The sequence below is a fragment of the Antechinus flavipes genome, chromosome 6, assembly GCF_016432865.1.
Source record: "Antechinus flavipes isolate AdamAnt ecotype Samford, QLD, Australia chromosome 6, AdamAnt_v2, whole genome shotgun sequence".
In the NCBI taxonomy this organism is placed as follows: domain Eukaryota; kingdom Metazoa; phylum Chordata; class Mammalia; order Dasyuromorphia; family Dasyuridae; genus Antechinus; species Antechinus flavipes.
In genome coordinates this window covers 227,942,427-227,965,993 of record NC_067403.1, presented here as the reverse complement: position 1 = coordinate 227,965,993, position 23,567 = coordinate 227,942,427, and the positions used below count along the sequence as shown (strand labels likewise).

General features: G+C 40.9%; 1 protein-coding gene across 5 annotated transcripts in view; it reads right to left on the bottom strand.

Annotated features, from left to right (window-relative positions):
* Nucleotides 1–23,567, bottom strand: part of KIAA1549L (KIAA1549 like) — a 284,289-nt gene that overhangs the window by 4,462 nt on the left and 256,260 nt on the right. For 4 of the 5 annotated variants that reach the window (XM_051967501.1, XM_051967502.1, XM_051967503.1 and 1 more), the window contains exons 17-20: nucleotides 19,977–20,327; nucleotides 13,283–13,380; nucleotides 7,464–7,612; nucleotides 4,826–4,977 (exon numbers count right to left, since the gene is read on the bottom strand). In XM_051967501.1, coding sequence (XP_051823461.1) covers nucleotides 4,826–4,977; nucleotides 7,464–7,612; nucleotides 13,283–13,380; nucleotides 19,977–20,327 — 750 coding nt within the window. The remainder of the gene's footprint in view (nucleotides 1–4,825; nucleotides 4,978–7,463; nucleotides 7,613–13,282; nucleotides 13,381–19,976; nucleotides 20,328–23,567) is intronic. The other variant, XM_051967504.1, reaches the window with a different exon arrangement.

Below are 23,567 nucleotides of genomic sequence, written 5' to 3'. Positions count from 1 at the left end.
CTTTCCTCATAACATCAATTTAAAAAACCAATTAAACAAAGATATCCAGTACAGTGAGCACGTCAGATGATGTCCATATTAGTCTATCACATCCTGCTTCTCTCCTGTCTCTGTCATGAAGGAGGAGGTATGTTCTCTGAGTTGTTCTTTAGGACCTTTGTTAGTTTTTCAATTATTTGAAACTTGGTTTACCTATAGTAATCTCTTTATGTACAGCGTAGTAACTCATACCTTGTATGACAGCAATGTTTCTGTATAGCGAGGTCTCCCTTCTTTCCCCCAAGTCATTTCCTATTTACTTTATCCATAGTAGATATTTGTGTCTGTTTACCTGTTATTTTCTCCCAGCAGAATGTAAGTTTCTTGAGGGCAAGAATTGTTTCACTCTTGTTTTAATTATTTTCAGTCTTTTTTTTTTAGATCAGACACGTGATTTCATGGGTATAAAGAGCTGCCTAGAAAGGGAAATCCTACCTCTGTTGAGCAGCTACTGTAAATTGTATTCTTGCAGAGAATGCCTGGGGTTAGTAAAAAGTTAAATGATGTGTCCAAGGTCATATAGCCAGTAAGTATCAAATGCTTCCTGAAAGAGTCATCCTGATCCTGAGTTCAGTTCTCTACCAGTCCGTAGAGAAATGTCTTTTGCCGGGTACACAGAAGAAATTTAATGCTTGCTGACTTGAATGGAATTAAATGTCTCATCTCTTCAGCTAGACTGTACATGCTGTGAGGACAGACAGAGTACTTTATTTTTCTCTATGGTTCCCTCAGTGCCCAACATATAGCAGATGCTCAAAAAGGCATATCGAAACAGCTGATCATCGGCTGCCACGTAGACCAAATATCCAGACGATGGTCTGAGTCACTCACCGGAGACTTGGATGTGTAGACACAACCATAGTTTCTAATAAATCTTCAGTTGTGACCTGGTCTCATTTTTTTTAAACACAAAGTGGCTTGGACAGAAAGTTAAAAAAAAAATCTTGCTACAAGCTGTATCACTAATAGGCTCTGTTCACTAGGTAATTAGATGCGATAATTGTGCTCCAGGAAAGAGTCTTCTTAAACTAGAATAATCATCTTCCACTTAATTAAAAACAATGAAAAGGGACACTTGGCTGGAGAAGGACAAAGTCAGAGAGGTGGATTCAGCCAATCAAAAGGAGGAAGCTGGGGTTTTCTAGAGGGTCCGGCTCTCAACACAAAAGTATATTGTCATTATTCATCAAAGGACATGCAGCTGATATGTCACCTAGGAGCTATGCAAATAACTATAAATGCTAGCTCTTACTCAACGATCGACAAATATTAGGTATCTGCTATGTATCATGCACTGTAGGCAAAGAAATGTGGCTTGGATGGGTTTTTTAGTCCACACTTTTTGGGACTTGGGAATAGGGCTGGATTTCTGTCTGACCCATTATTTTCTAGAAAGGGGAACTCTGGGATTTCTACTAGATGGAGGAGCTCCTTGAAAAGCAAAGCTCTCAACCTGTCTATTCCACGGGTCAGTCAATGTTGCTGGTAACTGTATGATTGATATGCTGATACATGAACTCCATGGAATATGATTGTATGATCTGAGAAGCCTTGGGAAAGCAATGGATGGGGGGTGGGGGAGGGGGCGCAGTTAGGTGGTGCAGTGGATTGAGAACTAGACCGTAAGTCAGGAGGAATCTGAGTTCAAATCTGACTTAAGACACTTAACACTTCCTGGCTGTGTGACCCTGGGCAACTCACTTAACCCCAATTGCCAAGAAAGAAAGAAAGAAAGGAAGAAAGAAAGAAAGGTAGGAAGGAAGGAAGGAAGGAGGAAGGAAGGAAGGAAGGAAGGAAGGAAGGAAGGAAGGAAGGAAGGAAGGAAGGAAGGAAGGAAGGAAGGAAAAAAAGAAAAGTAATGGATGGCAGCACACCAAGAAAGAAAGAAAGAAAGAAAGAAAGAAGAAAGAAAGAAAGAAAGAAAGAAAGAAAGAAAGAAAGGAAGAAGGAAGGAAGGAGGAAGGAAGGAAGGAGGAAGGAAGGAAGGAAGGAAGGAAGGAAAAGAAAGAAAAGTAATGGATGGCAGCATACCAAGAAAGAAAGAAAGAAAGAAAGAAAGGGAGGGAGGGAGGAAGGAAGGAAGAAAAAAGAAAGAAAAGTAATGGATGGCAGTATACCAAGAAAGAAAAAAGAAAGAAAGAAAGAAAGGTAGGAAGGAAGGAAGGAAGGAAGGAAGGAAAAGAAAGAAAAGTAATGGATGGCAGCACACCAAGAAAGAAAGAAAGAAAGGAAAGAAGGAAAGAAGGAAGAAGGAAGGAAGAAAAGAAAGAAAAGTAATGGATGACAGCATACAAAGAAAGGAAGGAATGAAAGAAGGAAGAAGGAAGGAAGAAAAAGGAAAAGTAATGGATGACAGCATACAAAGAAAGAGAAAGAAAGGAAGAAGGAAGAAAGAAAGAAAGAAAGAAAGGAAGGAAGAAGGAAGAAAGAAAAAAAGAAAGAAAGAAAGAAAGGAAGGAAGGAAGGAAGGAAGAAGGGAATAAAGAAAGGAAAGAAAGAAAGAAAGGAAGAAAAAAAGAAAGAAAGAAAGAAAGAAAGAAAGAAAAGTAATAGATGGCAGCATGCCTACTTGTAAGGAGGGAATTTACATTCTGATGGGTAAAGTACTTTATAAATCTTAAACACCATATAAATGTGAGCTCTTATTTTTGCTGTTGTACATATAAAAGGTTTGTTTTACAGAAATATGAAGACTGGATTGGAGGGAGGAGGGAGAAGGGGAGGAATTCACTCTGAAGGAGATGGTCTAAGCTAGGACAGGTATTCCAGGAATAGAAAGCAGTGGCCAGAGAGGACATAAGTTGCGGGGTGAAAATTGTCAGGTCTTGGCAGATGATCAGGAATAATAATAATAACAACAACAACAATAATTGTAGCTAGTGTTTATATAGTGCTTGAAGTTTGCCAAGTGCTTTGGATAACATCTTCACAATCATTCCTGTGATGTAAGTGCTATTATTATTATTCCCATGTAGCCTTATTGAGAAGCTAAATGGCGATATGGATCAAGTGCAAAGCTGGATTTAGAAGGCAGACTGAGCTGTAAGTGTGTATATATGTGTGGATGTACATATATGTAGATATGTGTATGTACATACACACATAGATTAAAACAATACATGTGTGTGTATATTTGGTTTGAATATACTTTTGTTACACAGGTCTTTTTCTTTCTTTCTCATTGGAGAGGGCAGTGGGGGGGGGAAAGAATTTTCATTTAAAAATAATTCTTTTAAAAAAAAAGCTATTTGAAAAAGGGATCGTCTCATTTTTATAATTGTACCTCCTGTACCCAGTCTAGTTCCTGACTCACAGCAGGTACACAATCAATGTGTGTTGACTGATTGACTAATTACACTAAGTAAACTAGGTTCCTGCCCTAAAAATTGTTTTTGTTGTTGTTTTCTTGTTATTTGGCCTTCTTTCTCAAAAAGGACCACAACCTCAGGGAGGTGATGCCATGATATGCAAGTGAACTGGATTTGAGTGAGAGAGGGCTGGGCAAGGTCACCTGCCTCACTTTCCCCTGCAGTGTCATCTGAGTCTAGGGGCAAGACACAGATCAGGATGACTGCAGATGATGAAGAGGTGAAAAAGGAACACGGATAGACAACTGAGCACTGGACTAATAAAATTCATGAGCATAAAACTTGCTGAGAAGGCAATGGAAAGTTTCACAGTGTGAAGAGGATTCTGGTCTACTGCCAATAACAATATCAGAGATCTAATTTATCAAGTAATCTCATCCAAGTGGGTTACCGTTGAGGTCTAAGAGGTATATTTAAAAAGCCTCTGAGTGGTAAAATAATGCAAAGCTTCTGTATTTTACTCATAGGGTAGACTCTCTGATCCTCACTCAGTGCCTGTTTACTTTTATTTTAGAAACAAATCTAACAAGTTTGTTTGCAAACGGGGCATGTTGAGGAATGGTGCATTGAGAACTGTAACAAGGAATAGGAAGAAAAGAGCAAAATTCTGAGAAATAGACATAAGAATATTTTAAAAAGGGTAGCAATCTATGACCTTTGGCACAGGAGCAAATTGCTCTATACATCTCTATAGGGACGAGGGTATTACTTTATCATACCCCAGGGGAGTTACTGAAGTTAAGTTTTCTCCTCCTTTTCCTTTCCTTCTTTCTTTTCCTCCATCATCATCATCAGCAGCAGCAGCAGCAGCATCAAACACATTAATCTAGTGTTTTTTAAGGTTTGCAAAACATTTTACAGTTTGTTTATGATTATTTATGCTATATTTATATGTTGATTTTATTTTACCCTTACAAATCCCCTGGTACTATTATTATACTATAATTCTACCATAACATAGTATCATATGAGCAAGTGACATGAATAGCATGCTGGACTGGAATCTGAGTTCAAATTCAGGTTCACACACTTATAAAGTGGCAAATCATTTAACTATTATAGATATGTTATATATAGACATAGTCTTATTTATCCCTTTAAAATCCATGGGATTTAAATGCTATTATTATAAAATGCTGTATAAATATAAACTACTACTACTACTATCACTACTACTATTTCTACTAGGACTACTATTATTATCACCACCACTATTTCTATTACTGATACTATTATATGCTCCATGTAACAGAGATTTTTAAGGGATTGAGAGTCAGAGAGATTAAGTGATTTACTTATTCAGGGTCATATGCTACGTACCAGAAGTCACATGACATTTCATCCCTTTAATTTCTCTCTCCAAGAATATGAAGTAGAAAACCGATGACGTTTTGCAATAGATAAAAGGAAGTCCTTACCGAGTCTGCCCATTGCCCTGGTAACTCATTCTCTCCCGCATATGACATCCAGGCTTGGTTCCGGTAGGACGAGGGTGGCGTGGGGATGAAGTAGCCCGTGAATCCAGGTCTGTTTGCAGCTGGAATGGCAAACACAGCTGGAACCGTGCTTCCTGCCACAGAGCAGAGGGATTAGGGGTGGACTGTCTAGAATATTCCATTATTTCCACAAATAATGTGGGAATAACCTTGCCTCTGAGCACACACCTGCTTCTGAAAAGCTTGGGTCAACAGGCAATTTGTCACTTAAAATGATGACAAGCTTAATCCTCTTAACTAAGACAAACAAAGAGGATGTGGAACAAAACTCTAAAATTTAGATTATTTACATTTTTATTAAAATAAAACAAAACCAAATATTAATAAAAATAAAAAAGAGGTAGCAGAGTATAGTCTAGGCAGGGGCCTCAAACTTTTTAAATAGGGGGCCAGTTCACTGTCCCTCAGACTGTTGGAGGGCCGGACTCTAGTAAAAACAAAAACTTTGTTTTGTGGACCTTTAAATAAAGAAACTTTATAGCCCTGGGTGAGGAGGATAAACGTCCTCAGCTGCTGCATCTGGCCGGCAGGCCGTAGTTTGAGGACCCCTGGTAGAGAATCAGGTGTTTCCTCTGTCATGTATTGGCTGTTCCATTTAACCCCTAAATATCCTAGATAACTTTGGTTTTTTTTCTTTGCACGGCAATTGGGGTTAAGTGACAGGTCCAGGATCACACAGCTATGAAGTGTTAAGTGTCTGAGGCTGGATTTGAATTCAGCTCCTCCTGACTCCAGGGCTGGTGCTCTATCCACTGAACCATCTAGCTGCCCCAATAACTTTCTAAGACTATAAGTTGTAAAGAACATGCTGATCTGCATTAGTAAAGTTCTCCATACTAAAGAAATCTTGGTTCTTACCCTCCATAAAACAACAATAGCAATTTGTTCTGTCTCTGGCCACTTCTGACCTCTTTTCTGCATTTTTGCTTTAAGTTTTGTTGGTACTGTATGTGTTTATTTTATTTAGATAGTCATAAATATGTTGTACTTCATGTGACCACAGGACCTGGAACTGAAGGGACCACTGAGGTCAGAGGGACTCCAAGTTCCTAGTCATCCAGTCTAACCCCCTCATTTGACAGAGTAGGAAAAAGTATCTCATACATGTACACATGCACATGTGTGTATATAAAATATGGACACAAACATGTATTTATACACATATATAGACATACATTTATATATAAACTATATGAACCTCAAAATTATATAAATGTAAACTATACAAATTTCAATAAGGCCATTTAGGGGCTTATCCCTTGGTTCCTAAGCAGCAGATGTCCAGCCAATTCATCCACAAGGCAGAAGAAAAGACAAAGCTTTAAAAATTTTCATTAATTGCTGCTACTGTCTTATATGTTTTAATGAAATTTTAACACAATTACCTAATATTGCGATCTGTATACAGGAGGCACTCAATAAATATTCTCATTTGTGATTGGTTTGCACTCTTTTTTTGTGAGCCTAAAGAGGAGAATTATTTTTTCCAAAAGGGACCTGGGTTCAAATTCTAGCTCTACCATTTCTATATGTTTGATCTTGAGTGGGTCATTGAAACTCCTTCAACCTCAGTTTCCTTTTCAGTAAGACAAAGGAATGGGAGTAGGGGGTCTGCAATGTTTCTTCCAAATCTACATCTGCTATCTTATGATTTCCCCATAATCACCTTACTCTCTTACTTTCCTAGTATTGTCAAAGGCATTGCCTTTCCAGCCATCGCATTTTCTTTTTCTTTTCTTTTCTTTCTTTCTTTCTTTCTTTTTTGCTGAGGTAATTGGGGTTAAGTGACTTGCCCAGGGTCACGCAGCTAGGACATGCTAAGTGTCTAAGGCCAGATTTGAACTCAGGTCCTCCTGACTTCAGGTGTTCTATCCATTGTGCCACCTAGCTGCCCCCACCCTATGGCTTTTAAAGCTCTTCATAATCTTGCCTCTTCCTCCCTTTTCAGTCTTCTCTAGCCACCCTTGCTGTTCCTCTCTCAGACATTCAGCCTCACCATGCCTTTTCATGGGCTGTGCTCTATGACTGGAATGCTCTCCTTTATCCCAGACTTCCAGAATCCCTGGCTTCCTTCAATGCAAATGCCACCTTTTTCAAGGGACCATTGCGAGATCTTTCCCTCCCTGCCAGCTGCAAACACCTTCCCTCTCTTCCCTTTGATCTGTCTCTTCGATTAGAATGTCAGCTCTTTAAGGATAGGAACCGTTTTTGATTTTCTTTTTATTTCCAGTGCTTAGCACACTGACTGGCACATAGAAAGCATTTAATGATTTCTTGTTGGTTGATTTTATAAGGCAGATAAATAAGCTTTGTGATTGTCTACAAACTTAAAAGCACTTGAGCTAATTTTGAATAGCTCTCCACACTTGCCTTGTTGATGGTAATTCCTAAATTTGTTCTGAGGCTCAGAAAATACTCCTGTCCGTTACCTGGGACTGGCACGATGGGGATGGGGGAGAATATGCCATCTGGAAAAGGGTAGTGATCTGGGAGGGGCCGCTGTGTCCAGCTGGGCGTGGCCCCCTTGTGGGGGTAAAAATCCATCTCTTGCTTTTCTTACCTGAGTAATTTAAAGCCGACTGGTCCAATGGAGTGACCGAGACCGGGCCTCTGGAAACCTGGGCAAAAGGGGCTCCATCATGCAGCTGGGCTTGCTCCGGGCCGCTGGACTCAGACATTCTGGTCTTGCTGCCGATATCAGAAGTAGACCTGGGTGGAGGCAAACAGACAGTTAATTGGGGTTTCCAAGGGAACGGCTGTCAGCCAGTCTCCATGGAGCTCAGCCAGAGGATGGCAGCCTAAGCATAGGAAAGGTGGGTTGAGGGCTGGCTCCAGTGGAGTGGGAGGGGGGTGGTATTCAGGTTCAGAGAAACAGCAGCAGAATCCCCTTCTCTCGGCTTCCTGGCTACTGTCCCTGATGGGATTGGGTTACACTTTTGTGAACACCTTGTCCCCCGAACTCCCAAGCAGGTCACAATGGCTGAATTTACAAAATAAAATAAAAGAGACTTGTGTTTTCAAACATGGCTGGGGAGATATAACCTTACAAGCTTCTTGGATCTAGGCTGAAGCCCAAGATTGGGTGATTTCTAAATATTCAAATTCAATTCAATCCTAAAGGTCACTCCGCTATCTTGTTAGTTATCACAAAATTCAATTTTCACAGAAAAATGCACAAAGCAATTAATGCCCTGTATTAACTGGGGATGTCTGACATAGGTGCCTATGACATCATTGGCAGCCAATGAGCACACTCCGTTTGAAATGAGTGTTCTAACCCTCCCTCCTCTCTCCGCTCCCTTAATCCCTCCACACACATACACCTTTTACAATGGAACAGTGTGATACTGGAAAGACAAGAGCCTGAGCTGGGATTAGCCAGGACCTCACATTGTACTCGGGAGCATCAGGCCAAGATTCAGGAGGCTCCCAGCACCTGTGAACTAAGATAATGGCCCTCAAGCTCTGGCCAGGGAGGCAGATCTGCCAAGGCTGCTGTGGTGCATTATCGCTGGAGCTGAGGGATGTGGAAATGCAGCCTGGCATAGTGACTATGCACTGTGGACTCTGGGGTGGATGCTGGGATAGACACTGGGATGGACGCTGGGATGGACACTGGGATGGATGCTGAGATAGACACCGGAATAGACACTGGGATGGATGCTGGGATGGATACTGGGATAGACACTGGAATAGACACTGGGATGGATGCTGGGATAGACACTGGGATGGATGCTGGGATGGACACTGGGATGGATGCTGGGATGGATGCTGGGATGGACACTGGAATAGACACTGGGATGGATGCTGGGACAGACACTGGGATGGATGCCGGGATGGACACTGGAATAGACATTGGATGGATGCTGGGATAGACACTGGAATAGACACTGGATGGATGCTGGGATAGACACTGGATGGATGCTGGGATGGATACTGGGATAGACACTGGAATAGACACTGGATGGATGCTGGGATAGACACTGGATGGATGCTGGGATGGATACTGGGATAGACACTGGAATAGACACTGGGATGGATGCTGGGATAGACACTGGGATGGATGCTGGGATGGATACTGGGATAGACACTGGAATAGACACTGGGATGGATGCTGGGATGGACACTGGGATGGATGCTGGGATGGACACTGGAATAGACACTGGGATGGATGCTGGGATAGACACTGGGATGGATGCCGGGATGGACACTGGAATAGACATTGGGATGGATGCTGGGATAGACACTGGAATAGACACTGGGATGGATGCTGGGATAGACACTGGGATGGATGCTGGGATGGATACTGGGATAGACACTGGAATAGACACTGGGATGGATGTTGGGATAGACACTGGGATGGATGCTGGGATGGACACTGGGATGGATGCTGGGATGGACACTGGAATAGACACTGGGATGGATGCTGGGATGGATACTGGGATAGACACTGGAATAGACACTGGGATGGATGCCGGGATGGACACTGGAATAGACACTGGGATGGATGCTGGGATAGACACTGGGATGGATGCTGGGATGGATACTGGGATAGACACTGGAATAGACACTGGGATGGATGCTGGGATAGACACTGGGATGGATGCTGGGATGGACACTGGAATAGACACTGGGATGGATGCTGGGATAGACACTGGGATGGATGCTGGGATGGATACTGGGATAGACACTGGAATAGACACTGGGATGGATGCCGGATGGACACTGGAATAGACACTGGGATGGATGCTGGGATAGACACTGGGATGGATGCTGGGATGGATACTGGGATAGACACTGGAATAGACACTGGGATGGACGCTGGGATGGACACTGGGATGGATGCTGAGATAGACACCGGAATAGACACTGGGATGGATGCTGGGATAGACACTGGGATGGATGCTGGGATGGATACTGGGATAGACACTGGAATAGACACTGGGATGGATGCTGGATAGACACTGGGATGGATGCTGGGATAGACACTGGGATGGATGCTGGGATGGATACTGGGATAGACACTGGAATAGACACTGGGATGGATGCTGGGATAGACACTGGGATGGATGCTGGGATGGACACTGGAATAGACACTGGGATGGATGCTGGGATAGACACTGGGATGGATGCTGGGATGGATACTGGAATAGACATTGGGATGGATGCTGGGATAGCCACTGGAATAGACACTGGGATGGATGCTGGGATAGACACTGGGATGGATGCTGGGATGGATACTGGGATAGACACTGGAATAGACACTGGGATGGATGCTGGGATAGACACTGGGATGGATGCTGGGATGGACACTGGGATGGATGCTGGGATGGACACTGGGATGGATGCTGGGATGGACACTGGAATAGACACTGGGATGGATGCTGGGATAGACACTGGGATGGATGCTGGGATGGATACTGGGATAGACACTGGAATAGACACTGGGATGGATGCCGGGATGGACACTGGAATAGACATTGGGATGGATGCTGGGATAGACACTGGGATGATGCTGGGATGGATACTGGAATAGACATGGGATGGATGCTGGGATAGCCACTGGAATAGACACTGGGATGGATGCTGGGATAGACACTGGGATGGATGCTGGGATAGACACTGGGATGGATGCTGGGATGGACACTGGGATGGATGCTGGGATGGACACTGGGATGGATGCTGGGATGGACACTGGAATAGACACTGGGATGGATGCTGGGATAGACACTGGGATGGATGCCGGGATGGACACTGGAATAGACATTGGGATGGATGCTGGGATAGACACTGGGATGGATGCCAGGATGGATGTCGGGATGGATGCTGGGATGGACGCCGGGATAGATGCTGAGATGGACAGTGGCTGGGATGGACTCTAGGATGGACGCTGGGATGGATGCTGGGATGGATGCTGGGGTAGATTCTGGGATGGTCACTGGGGTGGATGCTGGGATGGAATTTTTTAGAAGAAGCTGTAGAGCCTGGCAACACTCACAATTCCCAGCCCATTTAACATGTTTAAGTTCCATTTAGTGCTCATAAAGCCCTAATGGCTCCAGGACGAGGCTGCGGATGGAAGACAATGGGATGTGGGGAGAAGGCTAAGGGCTGTTGAGGTGTCTCCATTGCCTTACTGGTATAATCTTCCACAACCTCTTGGTGACAGTCCCTGCCTTGATCCCAATTTGGTATCCATTATCTTTTATGTCAGATCGTCCTCAAATACAGTTGCCTCACAGATCAAGGTAAGAAGGAGATAAAGTTAGTGGCAGAAACCTGCACCCCCAAGCCCATGCAGTTTTGGTCCTTGCCTTCAGTGGAAGAGTCTGTTATAAATAATGAAGGAGGGACTGGGGAAAAGGGACAAACCACGGCATCCTAGACAGGGTAAGATGGAAAAGAAGAATATTGGGCAAACATTCCCAGAAGCCTTTAAATGGCCATGTTCAAAGATGCCACCCATAACCTCCAGGATCAAATATAGACTCTTCTGTTTGATTTTTTAAAGACCATTTCAACTTGGGTTCTATTTTTCTTAAACTTTCCTCCCCTCCAAGAACTCAGCAAACTAGCTATACAGAGTTACCTGCTGTTCCTCATATATGACATTGCGCCTTTGTACCAGCCATCTCTCAGCTCGGCAGTGTCTCCCTCCTCCCTTCTGTCTACTGGGCATTCACATGATATAACCAGTATACGTGGGAGGCAAACTCCACGAGAAGACTGGGGAAGATCTATAGCACAAGGTGGGATTTGAGTGAACCTGGAAAGGAAGAAGGGAGGGAGGGAGGGAGGGAAGGAGCGAGGAAGGAAGAGAAGAAGAAAGGAAGGAAGGAGAGAGGGAAGGGAAGAAGGGAGAGAAGGAAAGGAGAAAGAAAGGAAGAAAGGGAGGGAGGGAGAAAGGAAGGAAGAGAAGAAGAAAGGAAGGAAGGAAGGAGAGAGGAAAGGAAGGAAGGGAAGAAAGGGAAGGAAGGGAAGAAAGGGAAGGAAGGAGGGGAATGGAAGGAAGGGAAGAAAGGAAAGAGGGAAAGGAAGGAAGGAAGGAAGGAAGGAAGGAAGGAAGAGAAGGAGGGATGCTTCTTTCCTAAATTCCTTCTTCTCCAAGTTGAACATTCCTACTTCCTTCAATCACTCCTATAAGGGCATGAACACAGGGTTCTTCACCATGCTCGCAGCTTTCCTCTGGGCACTCTGTAATTGAGCAATGTCTTTTACCAGAATAATGTACCCAGAATTGAATTGAGGAAGAGAGTGATTCTTTTTAGCATCAGAGAACCTTACAAACATCTTTTGGTATGGAGGCCTAGTGTGAAGCAGGAAGAAAACTAGTTTTGGAGAGAAAAGAACTGGGTTCGAAACCAAGCTTGCTATTGTTTCCTATATGAACTGAAAATAATCACTTAGCTTCAGTTTCTTCAGTTGTTAAATGTTAGATCATCTCAAAATTTGGCTTCAAATCCCAGGAGTCTATAAAATCTTCTCATGCAACATCCTCATTTGGCCATAGAAGAAACTGGAGTTAAGGAAGGACTTCAAAGGGACATAATGAGAGTTAGGACTAAAACTCTAGGCTCTTGATTTTCAATTCAATTCAATAATTGTTTATGAAGTGACTACCATATGTCAAGCATTATGCTAAGCTCTGGAGGTGCAAATAAGAAAAATACAGTGTTTGTTCCCAAGAAGCTTATAATCTAATGGAAAAAACAGTACACAAAAGGAAGCTAAAGTGTGTGTGTGTAAACTGGGGGTACCCAGCACAGCATATTAAGTCCTCTATTCCATGGGTTTGAAATCAAGCTATGGGAAATAGAGTATCACCTGGAAAGTTCCAAAAGTACTGAGCTCTTTATCTATAAGTGAAGGTTTGTTGCTCTGGGATTCAGGATCCTCACTACCTTTACCCCTCAATAATATATTTTACTGAAACCAATCAGTATGTTTTTGAGAATGATTTCACATTTTCTTCTGGGTTTCTTCCAAGAAAGCACACATTACCTTTTTTCTGCCCCTCCCCTCCAATTTATCTGGCAAGACTCAAAATCTGGTGTATCCAACACTGACTTTCCACTCTCTCTTTTCCTTTTCTTTTTCTTTCTCTCTCTTATATTCATTTTTTATCTTTTTGATTCTTACGTTATTGGGTGTTTTTTTTTTAAGAGAGAACTGAAATTTACTTCCTTCCCATTGTTTTTACTTTCTGTTGATGCATATTGAGCCTTCTGGACACAAGGAACTGGTTAGAGGCAACTTATTTCTTTGTTACAAGACTGATCAACGTGTATGACACCTTACTGTTGCACACTGCACCAGCCCAATAAACCCCAGAGATGGAGAGATCCTCCAAATAGAGAAAGAAAAAAAATAGTGAATTACCGCCTGAGAGAAGCAACAGCCACAGGACCAGTTCGGGGAGGTACTGGAGGTGGAGGAGATCCCATGACCATCTCAGGAAGCTGAGAAAACCTGTAGGCCTGAATGAAAGAAACAAGCAAATGATATTCACAAAACATCCCAATACTCCAGATTATTTTTTAAAAATACACAATCAAAAAAAGTCCCTATGCAAATTATCATATTTGTTCATCTCCTTTAAAATGACTTCATATCCTAGCTCTTCCACTTACCTTCTTGTGACCTTAGGCCAGTCATTTGATCAATCTGGATCTCAGTTTCCTCATTTGCAAATTGGTAGATGGCCTCCAAGGTCTCTTGTAGTTATTATTCTATGATTTTTTTGAACCTGTTCTCAACCTGCCTTTCCAGCCCAATTATTACACTGATTCAGAGATCCCTAGATCTGTTCCTGCTTTACTGGCCTGAGGCTGGGCCATGGCTGGATTTGGACTTATAGTCTCTGGAATTCTCTCTTTCTGGATTCCAGAAACTCTATATGTTTCTTCTCTGAAGTGGTAAAGACTGTTAAAAAAAATAACTGTCAGAGGGAGAGTTCACTAATCAAAGGTGGTGTTTAGAGCAGTATCTGTGGTTGCCCAGTGGGAGCCACAAAAGGAGCCCCAGAATCAACAAGTGAGAGAAGCTCCTATTAGAACTCAATGGTTACCACTATTGTAAGCAACAAAGTATCTCAGGAGACTCTTTGAAGTCTACTGTGTTTTCTTCAATCTTTCAATAAAACTTTGTTTCTTTAATTGGGGCAACTGTGTTGCCACAATGGGGGATGCCTTAAAAGAAGTGACAAATGAAAGGAACACTGGCAACTGTCTCAAGATCAGGAGAAAGCAGCATCTAAGGGTTAGCTCCTGATTCCACATCTAGGGCTCTTTCCTAGGTTAGAGTGGGATCTTAGATGTAGCACATGGAATGGTCCTTCCTCTGGTCTTTAAAGCTCTTCAGAATTTCACCACCCTTCCTGATTTAATCTTATCTTTTCCTCCTCTCCAAGGACCCTCCCACCAGTGATATTGTCCAATATGCTATTCTCACCCACAACACTTGCTCTCCTGGCTTAGCCCTTGCATTGGCTATCCCTTATGCTCAGAACACTCTCCTTCCTCATCTATATTTACTTGTTTTCCTGAATTTCTTCAAATCTGATATCTACCATCATCAGGAAGATTTTCCTAATTTCTCCCAGCTTCTAGTGCCTTTCTCTCTAAGATTACTTTCCCTTTAATTAATTCTTTTTAATTAATTACTTTTCCTTCAATATATTCTGTATATAGATCTTATGCATAAATAATTATTTGCATATTAGCTCCCCTATTAAACTTTGAGCTCCTGGAGAGTAAGAATCATGTTATTGTCTTTCTTTATATTCCCAGCTTTCTGCAGAGTGGCTGGCACATTAACAAATGCTTGCTGGCTGACCGTTCTCCTGAGATTTTTTTTAAGGTGATGGCTATGAATCTGATGAATGTAAAGTCCCCCAGGGGAAGCTTAGATTTTTCCCATTCTTAGACTTTCTGACATCAGTACAATCATCTCTTAGCTAACTGGAAATATTCAGTTTTCTTCATGTTATGTTTTCTTTATCTTCTTATCCCCGCTTATGCTTAACCAGGGCTTGTTGGGGGATTTAATAAAACTTTGCTGAATGAATGAATGAACAGAAAACCCTATTTCCTAGCTTAATAAAGAGGAGTTCACTTTTCTTTTCTTAGGATTAAAGGATCGTAGATTTAGAAACTTTAGAGACCATTCAGTCCATCTTCTTCATTATACAAATAAAGAAACTGAGACCCAGAGAACATAAATGACTGGTCCAATATCACATGGATAGCTAATAGCAGGGGTGGCATTTGAATTAAGGCTTTTAAAGCCATCTTCTTCATTATACAGATGAAGAAATCGAGACCCAGAGAGCATAAATGACTGGTCCAATGTCACATGGATAGCTAATAGCAGGGCAGGATTTGAATTAAGGCTTTTAAAGTCATTTTCTTCATTATACAGATGAAGAAATTGAGACCCGGAGAGCATAAATGACTGGCCCAATATCACATGGATAGCTAATAGCAGGGGCTGGATTTGAATTAAGGCTTTTGAAACCAGCATGATATCCACTGCATTTTCTTTCCTGGGCCAAAGGAAGCAATCAACCTATATTTGGCCATTGAGTCTAAGAATATCTGTGCTCTATGTAATAACCAAGTGAGCTGAGAAGCAGCTGATGGTTCTGAGTACTCTCGGGATTCACTAGAAGTGATAGAGACTCTGACCTCCTGTGTGCTCAGCAAACTCTGAACAGCTTTTCTGGACATACTCAAGGGCCCTAAGGTTAGAAGGCCAATCTTACAGCTAAACTTTTGTCATAGACATTTAAGGGGTGTGGGGTATGGGACTGAAAAGGAAGAGATGAGAGCAAAACTAAATGTGCATGACAGAGGAGAGGAGAACATCATCAGTGTCAGCTCTCAGGCCTATTCTTGCTCTGAGTCTTGCTGGTAAGAACAAGGCTGTTCCAGGTACTATGGGAGAGGTCATTAGGTAAGGGGTAAGTCACACTATGTGCCTTAATTCTACCTCCACCAACATTTATATTACTAGGACAGACTTTTGTCGTTCAGTCATTTTTCAGTCATATCTGACTCTTTGTCACCTTATTTGGGCTTTCTTGACAAAGAACTGGAGTACTTTGCCATTTCCTTCCCTTTTTACTGAGGAGGAACTGAGGTAAACAGGGTTAAGCAACTTGCTTGGGGTGTCTGAAGCCAGGTTTGTACTTTTAAAGTTGAGTCTTCCTGATTTCAATCCCTGTATTGTCCACTGGGCCACCTAGCTGCATTTTTTACACAATAATAGGTGCTTAATAATTGCTTGAATATTTGATTCAAGTATATTGAATACTATATAGTATTCAGATGAAATCAGGTTAAATAAATATCAAGGACAGTCTTGAAAGGAGAGTAAAAGACAGACAGACAGACAGACACACCTATGCAAAGTACAGGTTAAAGAATAGGTATGTATAAAAGGGGGAAGGCTTTGAAATGAAGGGGGGAGTTAGAAGGAAGAAGGAGGCAATGCACATATGGGTCTGATTTCTCTCCCTCAGAATCCATTACTTCTTTAAAACTCAGTTCACTGCCCTTTCCTATAGGAAGTCTGTCCCAATTTCTCCAGCTGCTAGGAATATCCTTCCCCAATATTTTATATTGTATTTATTTATACTAATATTAATATTTACAAATATTTTGTTTATATATGCATAAGTATTTGCATACTTAAATAAGTACATAAGTATTTATGTATATAAATATCTATTATTTTATATTTATTTATTTATAAATATACACATTGTTTCCCAGATAGACTGTATGCTCCTTGGGGCAAGACTTTTTTTCTTGGAAATATGGGGTGAAATCTGTGTAATTCTAGTATCTATCCCAGTATCTGGCATGCACAAACACACACATGTATGTGTATGTATGTATGTATGTATATATATGTATGTATGTATGCATGTATGTATATATTCTCTATTCCATGAGAATGTGACCTCACTGAGGGCAGGACTGTTGTTGCCTTTCCTTGTACCCCCAGGGCTTAGCAAAATGCCTGACACATAGTAGGAACTTAATACTTATTGATTGATCAGCATTTAACAAATGCTATTGGTTGACAAATTAAGGGGTCTTGTCTCCAGTTGGAGCCACCCTTAGCTCCAATATTGTATCTGAGTTCTGATTTTCCTACTGTCTTTCTCTCTCATCTCCATTTGGCAAAGACCTATTACATTGTAAAAGAAATCTGACTGGGCATTAGGTGTCTAGTCCAATTTTTTTTTTCACAGACTGCACTTGTAAAGCATGATCAAAAGTCTCCCAGACTGCAGCACAGAAATTTTCAAATTGCCAGGAGTAACCTTTATCGTGATTTAAATGGCATCGACCCTGACAGCAGCATTTAAAAACCACTGGCTTTCAATTATCCTGGGAGAGAAGACTCTGATCTTGACCTTGTGACGACTGCCTTCCCCTCTCTGGTGACAATGAAAGGTAATCATGGCCTTGGTTTCGAATGGCCACCATTTATATTGATTTCTCTCATTATAATAGCACAGGTTACATTGTGATAGCTGGTATTCAGAATCATCATTTCCACTGTGAATGTTGAGTACTTTCTCCTTTCATAAAAATTTCTACAAGTGGTGTTGTTGGCAAAAAAAAAAAAAAAAATCCTGATAACAAAGGCCTTGTCTCTTAATTTCATTCTTTTGATTTCTCCAAAACTCCATGGCTCAGTAATTACCCATTTTAAGTGGTGCTTTTTTAAAAATGAGAAATAATGATGAGAGACCTCTTTTTATTTTCCTCCCTTCTCTCCTAACCCATCGTTATTTTATAACATTTTTGTTTTTATATGGAACAGGATGGTTTTGAAGGGAAAACCAAATTTTTTGACTATGCTGTGATTTTTGGTGAGCCATGGTTTCTCCTTGGTCATCACTGGCTGGTTCCTTTATCCTGGTTTCCTAAGCTTTTCCCCCCAAAGTCTGAAGGTTTCCTTTGATTCCTTAAATCAGAACATTTCAAATCAATAAATAACTTGTTTTGGGTTTGGAGGATACCTCTGTGTACTCAAGTTTCTGACTCCATCTTCCAGGACATTATATAGAGGAAGAGAGAGAATTAAAAAGAGAAAAAAAAATGAGATCATGAATTCATTTGATGGGAAGGAGATAAAACCAGAGAACCGAGTGAGGAGGAAATATTTGGTGGGCTAAGCCCAAGTGAGGAGGTCAGAAAAAAGATGAACATTCATAGAGGAAGATGGGAAGTGAAGAAGCATTTGTCAAGTGCCTAGAGGGCACTAGAATGGAACTACTGATAGAGACAGTGTGTCAGAGAGGGGTTTAAAGAGGTTCCAGGGGAGAAGATTAAATAATAAGAACTGTGGCACAGAACACTGCGGAAACTGAAGGAGAAGAACTTGGAGACATTAGAGAGGAAAGCAAAAAAAAAGATGAAATTAAATGTCTCATGCACTAGTGTATGATGCATTTTCCAAAGCTAGAAAAATTAAAAACTTAAGGACATCCTTTATATGAGAGAGAGAAAGGAAAATGGATTTTAAGAAATTATTTCTTATACATGATGCCATCTTATATGCACATCACCAAACATAAAGCTTGAATCAAATAATAACAATATTTTATACTTTGATACAGTGAAATGATGACCAAAATTGGAGTGATAGGAGTTGAGTCCAAATTCTGCCTTTATCACTTTCCACCTGTGTGACTATGAGCACTTTTAAACTCCTCCATTCTACCCCTGCTCCCAGGACTCATTAGTAAAATGAGAGGGTTGGACGAGGTCTTCTTTAAGTTTCCATCTTTCTGAAGATCTCTGAGCTTCTGCTTTGTGATTTCATCTGTATTTGAACCCAGGGTCTATGATTCTAGAGCCAGGTCTCCTTCCATTGGATCGCCCTTCCTCTTCCTTGTTTATCATCACATAGCTAACATGGGTAAGCCTTCTAATGATGAAGGTCATGACTCTTTTAGATCTTGCAGATGGAACCATGCATTTTTGTAGTCACCAAAACTCATTGCTATGCTCAATTAGATATGTTCAGAAAACACATTAGCCAGCCTAATGTATTTCTAGGTTTGAAGGATCTGTTAGAGCTCATACTCCATTGGTATTAACTTCAAAAACCCAGTCACTTCTTTGATTATAAGACAAATCAATAAAATATTCTCCCCAACCTTTGATTTTATCAAAGGATCCCTACCTGGAAACTTACTTCATCAATGGAACTCATTGGTAATTTTGAGTCTTGAAGAGATGGCACTAATGAAAATCAGTAACCAGAACATTCACCTCACAGATCATTGAGTTCAACCCCTTCATTTTACATATGAGGGAAATAAAATGACTTGGCTGAAGTTACACAGTGAGTATAAGAGGTGGAATATGAATCATCGAATCCTAGGTGTAGGGCTAGCAAGGACCTTAGAGGCCATCAAATCCAACCTCCTCATTTTATAGGTAAGGAAATGGGGGTCAAAGGATGTTTCATGATTTGTCAAAAGTCACACAGCTATCAAAGGCAGAATGTGAACCCAGGTCTTCTGACTCTTTCTGCTCTTTTTGCATAGTCACATAGCTAGTCTAAGGATCCAATGCCAGTCCAGAATCCATTCTACCCACAATTTCACATCACGTTTCCTCTTAGTGGTCTGACATTAGTCAAGGTACATTGGTAATAATAATGTAAGGGAACTGATCTATGATTAATCCTCCCAATTCCTTACAACAAGTTACATCTGAATGGATCAAATACTCAATGTGCATTGCTTAGTCTGGTTCCTAAAGTCACCCTGTGAATTGGGTAGTATAACTATCATTATCTTTATTTAATTTGAATTTCAGGAAGGCTTAACCACTTGCTTAAGGTCACGTGGCCAGATCTTAGTAATGGAACCAGAGCTCTTAGGAATTCCACATTCAAGTATTCTTTCCAATACAGTACAATATGGTGGGCAGGGGGGCATTAATGCAGTATTACTCAAGAAGGAACATGGTCTTTCAACAAAGACATTATACTTTTCTGATATAATTTGACTAAACTGAGGGTAATACATGAAATGATAACTTACCGGCCTCGGCAAACTGTATTGGTACATCTCTGGTCTGTACGTAGGCACCCATTGCATTCCACCTCTTGACCGGGTCATGGTCCCAGGGGCACTTGTTACCACTTCAGAGTAAGGGAAGTGCTGGGCTGAGCCATAAGTATCCTGCTGCCTATTCTGCCCACCGTGGCCTGCAGAGGCCAAGCTGAATGCTTCTTCCAGCAGCATGTGCATCTGCTGCCTGACTTCATCAATGGATGGCTGAGAACTGAGGGTGGACGTCTCTGAATGACCCTTTACCTGGCGTGACCTTGGGTAGCCTCGAGGCTCATTAACTCGGTCAATGTTAGTCTCTTCTATAATTTCAGGTTCAGTCTGTGGGATAAAGCAAAAATCTGTTCTCAAGAAATTGTGCATTATTTAGGAAACAACTGATGGCTGATTTTTTGTACGATGAAATAATAATAGCTGTCACTTATATGGTGCTTTATAATTTGCAAAGTACTTTACATGTATGCTCTTATTTGATTCTTACAAAACCCTATTGTTATCATATCTCTATTTTACAGATGAGAAAATTGAAGCAGATAGAAGTTAAATGATTGTTCTTAGGGTTCACAGCTAGTAAGGGATAATAATATTATTTACCATGGCAATAATATATGATACATACTTAACAATCATAATGATAATTAATAGATATCAGAAGGGAATAGACAACTGAGTTGTGATTTAAATGATACAGGGAATAAGAAAATATAACTGTACCATATCCTAGTTCATCTACAAAAGGGGCTAAAAAAATCTATGCTTACCATCAATATTATTCACAAGTTTTTGGCAATGGTACATTTTGTACATATTATCTTCTTTGATCAATAATATTTTATTAGATTTATCAACCCATCATTTTTCAAATGAGATTTATTACTTAGCAAACGAACTAATATTTGTAAAGTGCTTAACACAATGCCTAGTGCATAGTCAAAGCTTTAAAAAAACTTAACCCTCTTCTTCTTTCCTTCCCATTCATTGTTCCTATTCTGAGGCTCCTTCAGAGAGATTAACATGCACACCTAGTAAATGACAGCCAGGAATCATACCCAGGTTTTTCGACTTTTACGTTGAAACCCACTAATTTACGATATCTGGCTAAAAATAGGTTCTCAATAAATTTTTGCTGTAGTTTGCTAGTTAGCAGAAGAGTTATGCTATTCTGCTAGGTGCTGCCTATGTGGGTAATATGTCCAATATCCCCTAAACAGCAATGAAGAGTTTCAGGATCACAGCTATCCATCATTTCCCAAAATCCTCAGCTCATGAATGCTTAGCCTATATGAAATGCAGACAGATCTCTCCCCTTGTCCTTGATAGCAAACTAAGGACACTTGTCTTCTTGGAGAGATTTCTGAATATTAATTAGTTGATATGTGCTAAATATTGGTCATGCATTAAGTGGGGTTTTGAATTTATTTTCCTGTGGGCTTCAATGAGACAGCATCTCTCTGTTTTATAGAATATTCCCCTGGAAGGGACCTTAGATACTATCTAGTTTTAACCCCTTCAAATTCTTTATTTTTTCTTTAGAAAAACACACCATTCTATTACTTCCCAATAACCTCCCCCACCACCACCACACAGAGACTCTCCCTTCATAATAACAAAATATGAGTGAGAAAAGCAAGACAGCATAGTGGCTATGTCTCTTGGTCCAAATCTAAAAATGGCCACCTTTCTATGGAGAGGACAATAGTTCACCTGAATGCCCCCATTTCAAAGAGAAACATAAGACTGCAAGGAAGGGACTTGACAATAGTCCCACTAATATTCAGTGGCAGAGCTGGGACCAGAAACCAGTTTTCCCCATGAGACTGAATCTTCCTTTGCCAAGTTCACCCACTCGTTCCTGTTGATCCTCTGTTTTGTTGTATTGAAAAATCTCTGAAAAGATTGTGTTTCCATTGGAAACAATGCAAGCTGCATCTTTCCCAATCCCATTTTTCTCCCCAGTTGTTAGTCCTTTGCCGCTCTGCAAATCATCTTGCTCTTGTTTCTCAGTTTCCCTGGTCAATCCTCCCCTCTCCCAAGTAGAATGTAAATTCTCTGAGGGTAAGAACTGTCATATTCATATCTTCAATGATTAGCACAGTGTCTGGGCACACAGCAAGCACACAATATTGTTGTTCAATTATCTGTCATACCCAACTCTTCTTTTTTGTTTTTGTTTTTTATTTTGTTTTCTTTTTGCTGAGGCAACTGGGATTATATTTGTCCAGGTTAGGACAGGAAATGTCTGAGGACAGATTTGAACTCAGGTCCTCCTGATTTCAGGGCTGGTGCTCTATCCAATGCATCACCCAGCTGCCCCTACCCAACTCTTCTTGACCCCCATTTGAGTTTTTCTTGGTAAGGATATTGGAACAATTTGCCATTTCCTTCTTCAGTTCATTTTAGAAATGAGGGAATTGAGGCAAACAGGATGAAGTGACTTGTTCAAAGTCACACAGCCCTTCAGAATTCTCTAAGACCTCCAGCAGCACAGCCCAACACATAAGATCTTCTCTTGGGACACACACAACTCAGGGGAACACCAATGGAGAAGTCACATTGTTGAAAAAATAAGGTCTCTCATCTGGCCATCTTATTTTTCTCCTTTTATCTCATCTCAGAGCCTTGGGCTTCCCTCCTTTTCTACACTGTCTCTGAACAACCTTGTTAAGAGTCATTGGTAGAAGCTGCTACTTTCCTATAACCATAGTTCAACTTCTTATCTCCCTGACTACAGCAACACAATGAGATTTTGGGCTTTATAAATATGAGAATTACAAAACATATTAATTCTACACATTCATATTCATAGTGTTGAATTAGCTCATTTATATTTTATGACAATGAGGAAATGAAAAGTAATCCATTTTAAAAATAGAAATATTCATTTAATTAGGAATACTTCCTTTATGTAATGGGTTGACATCAAATGCATAACATCCAACCGTTTTAACATCCTTTTCAAATCTCTGTTACAGAATCAGAGGTTTTCATAACCAGAGAGAATCTCAGAGGTCCTTTAGAGCAGCTCTTATCTGAAAAGAAAGCTCATTTCTTGAATTAACTGAAGTCCAACTAATTGGGAAATCCAGCCAATCAAAGCTTTGTTTCTACTTTTTAGAAAACCATAAGGAAACAGACTTATTTAAGGATTCATTTTCCTCCTTAAAAAACAACAACAACAACAAATATACAACTTTCAGGGTAGGACTAGAATTCAATCCATGGCCAGACCAATACTGGGTGGCAAAAAGTTAGGCCTATGATAATTGTTCATTGACACAAGAGATCCAATCATCTACCATGAAGACTCATTATATCCTCTTTACGTTCCTCACACAGAACACTCCATTACTAGTTTCTAGGTCTTTGCCCTAGTTGTACAACTCCCCCCATGTCTGGAATATGCTCCCTCTTCCAAGCTCATTTGGTTCCTATCCGCCATTTTTAAGTAGTGATAATAGTTCAGAAATAGCAGTATATCATTATAGATAGGGAACCACCTTGAGCCTGAGGAAGCCCTGGTCCTAAGGAGCATCTCTGACACACAGGAGCTTTGTCTTAGCC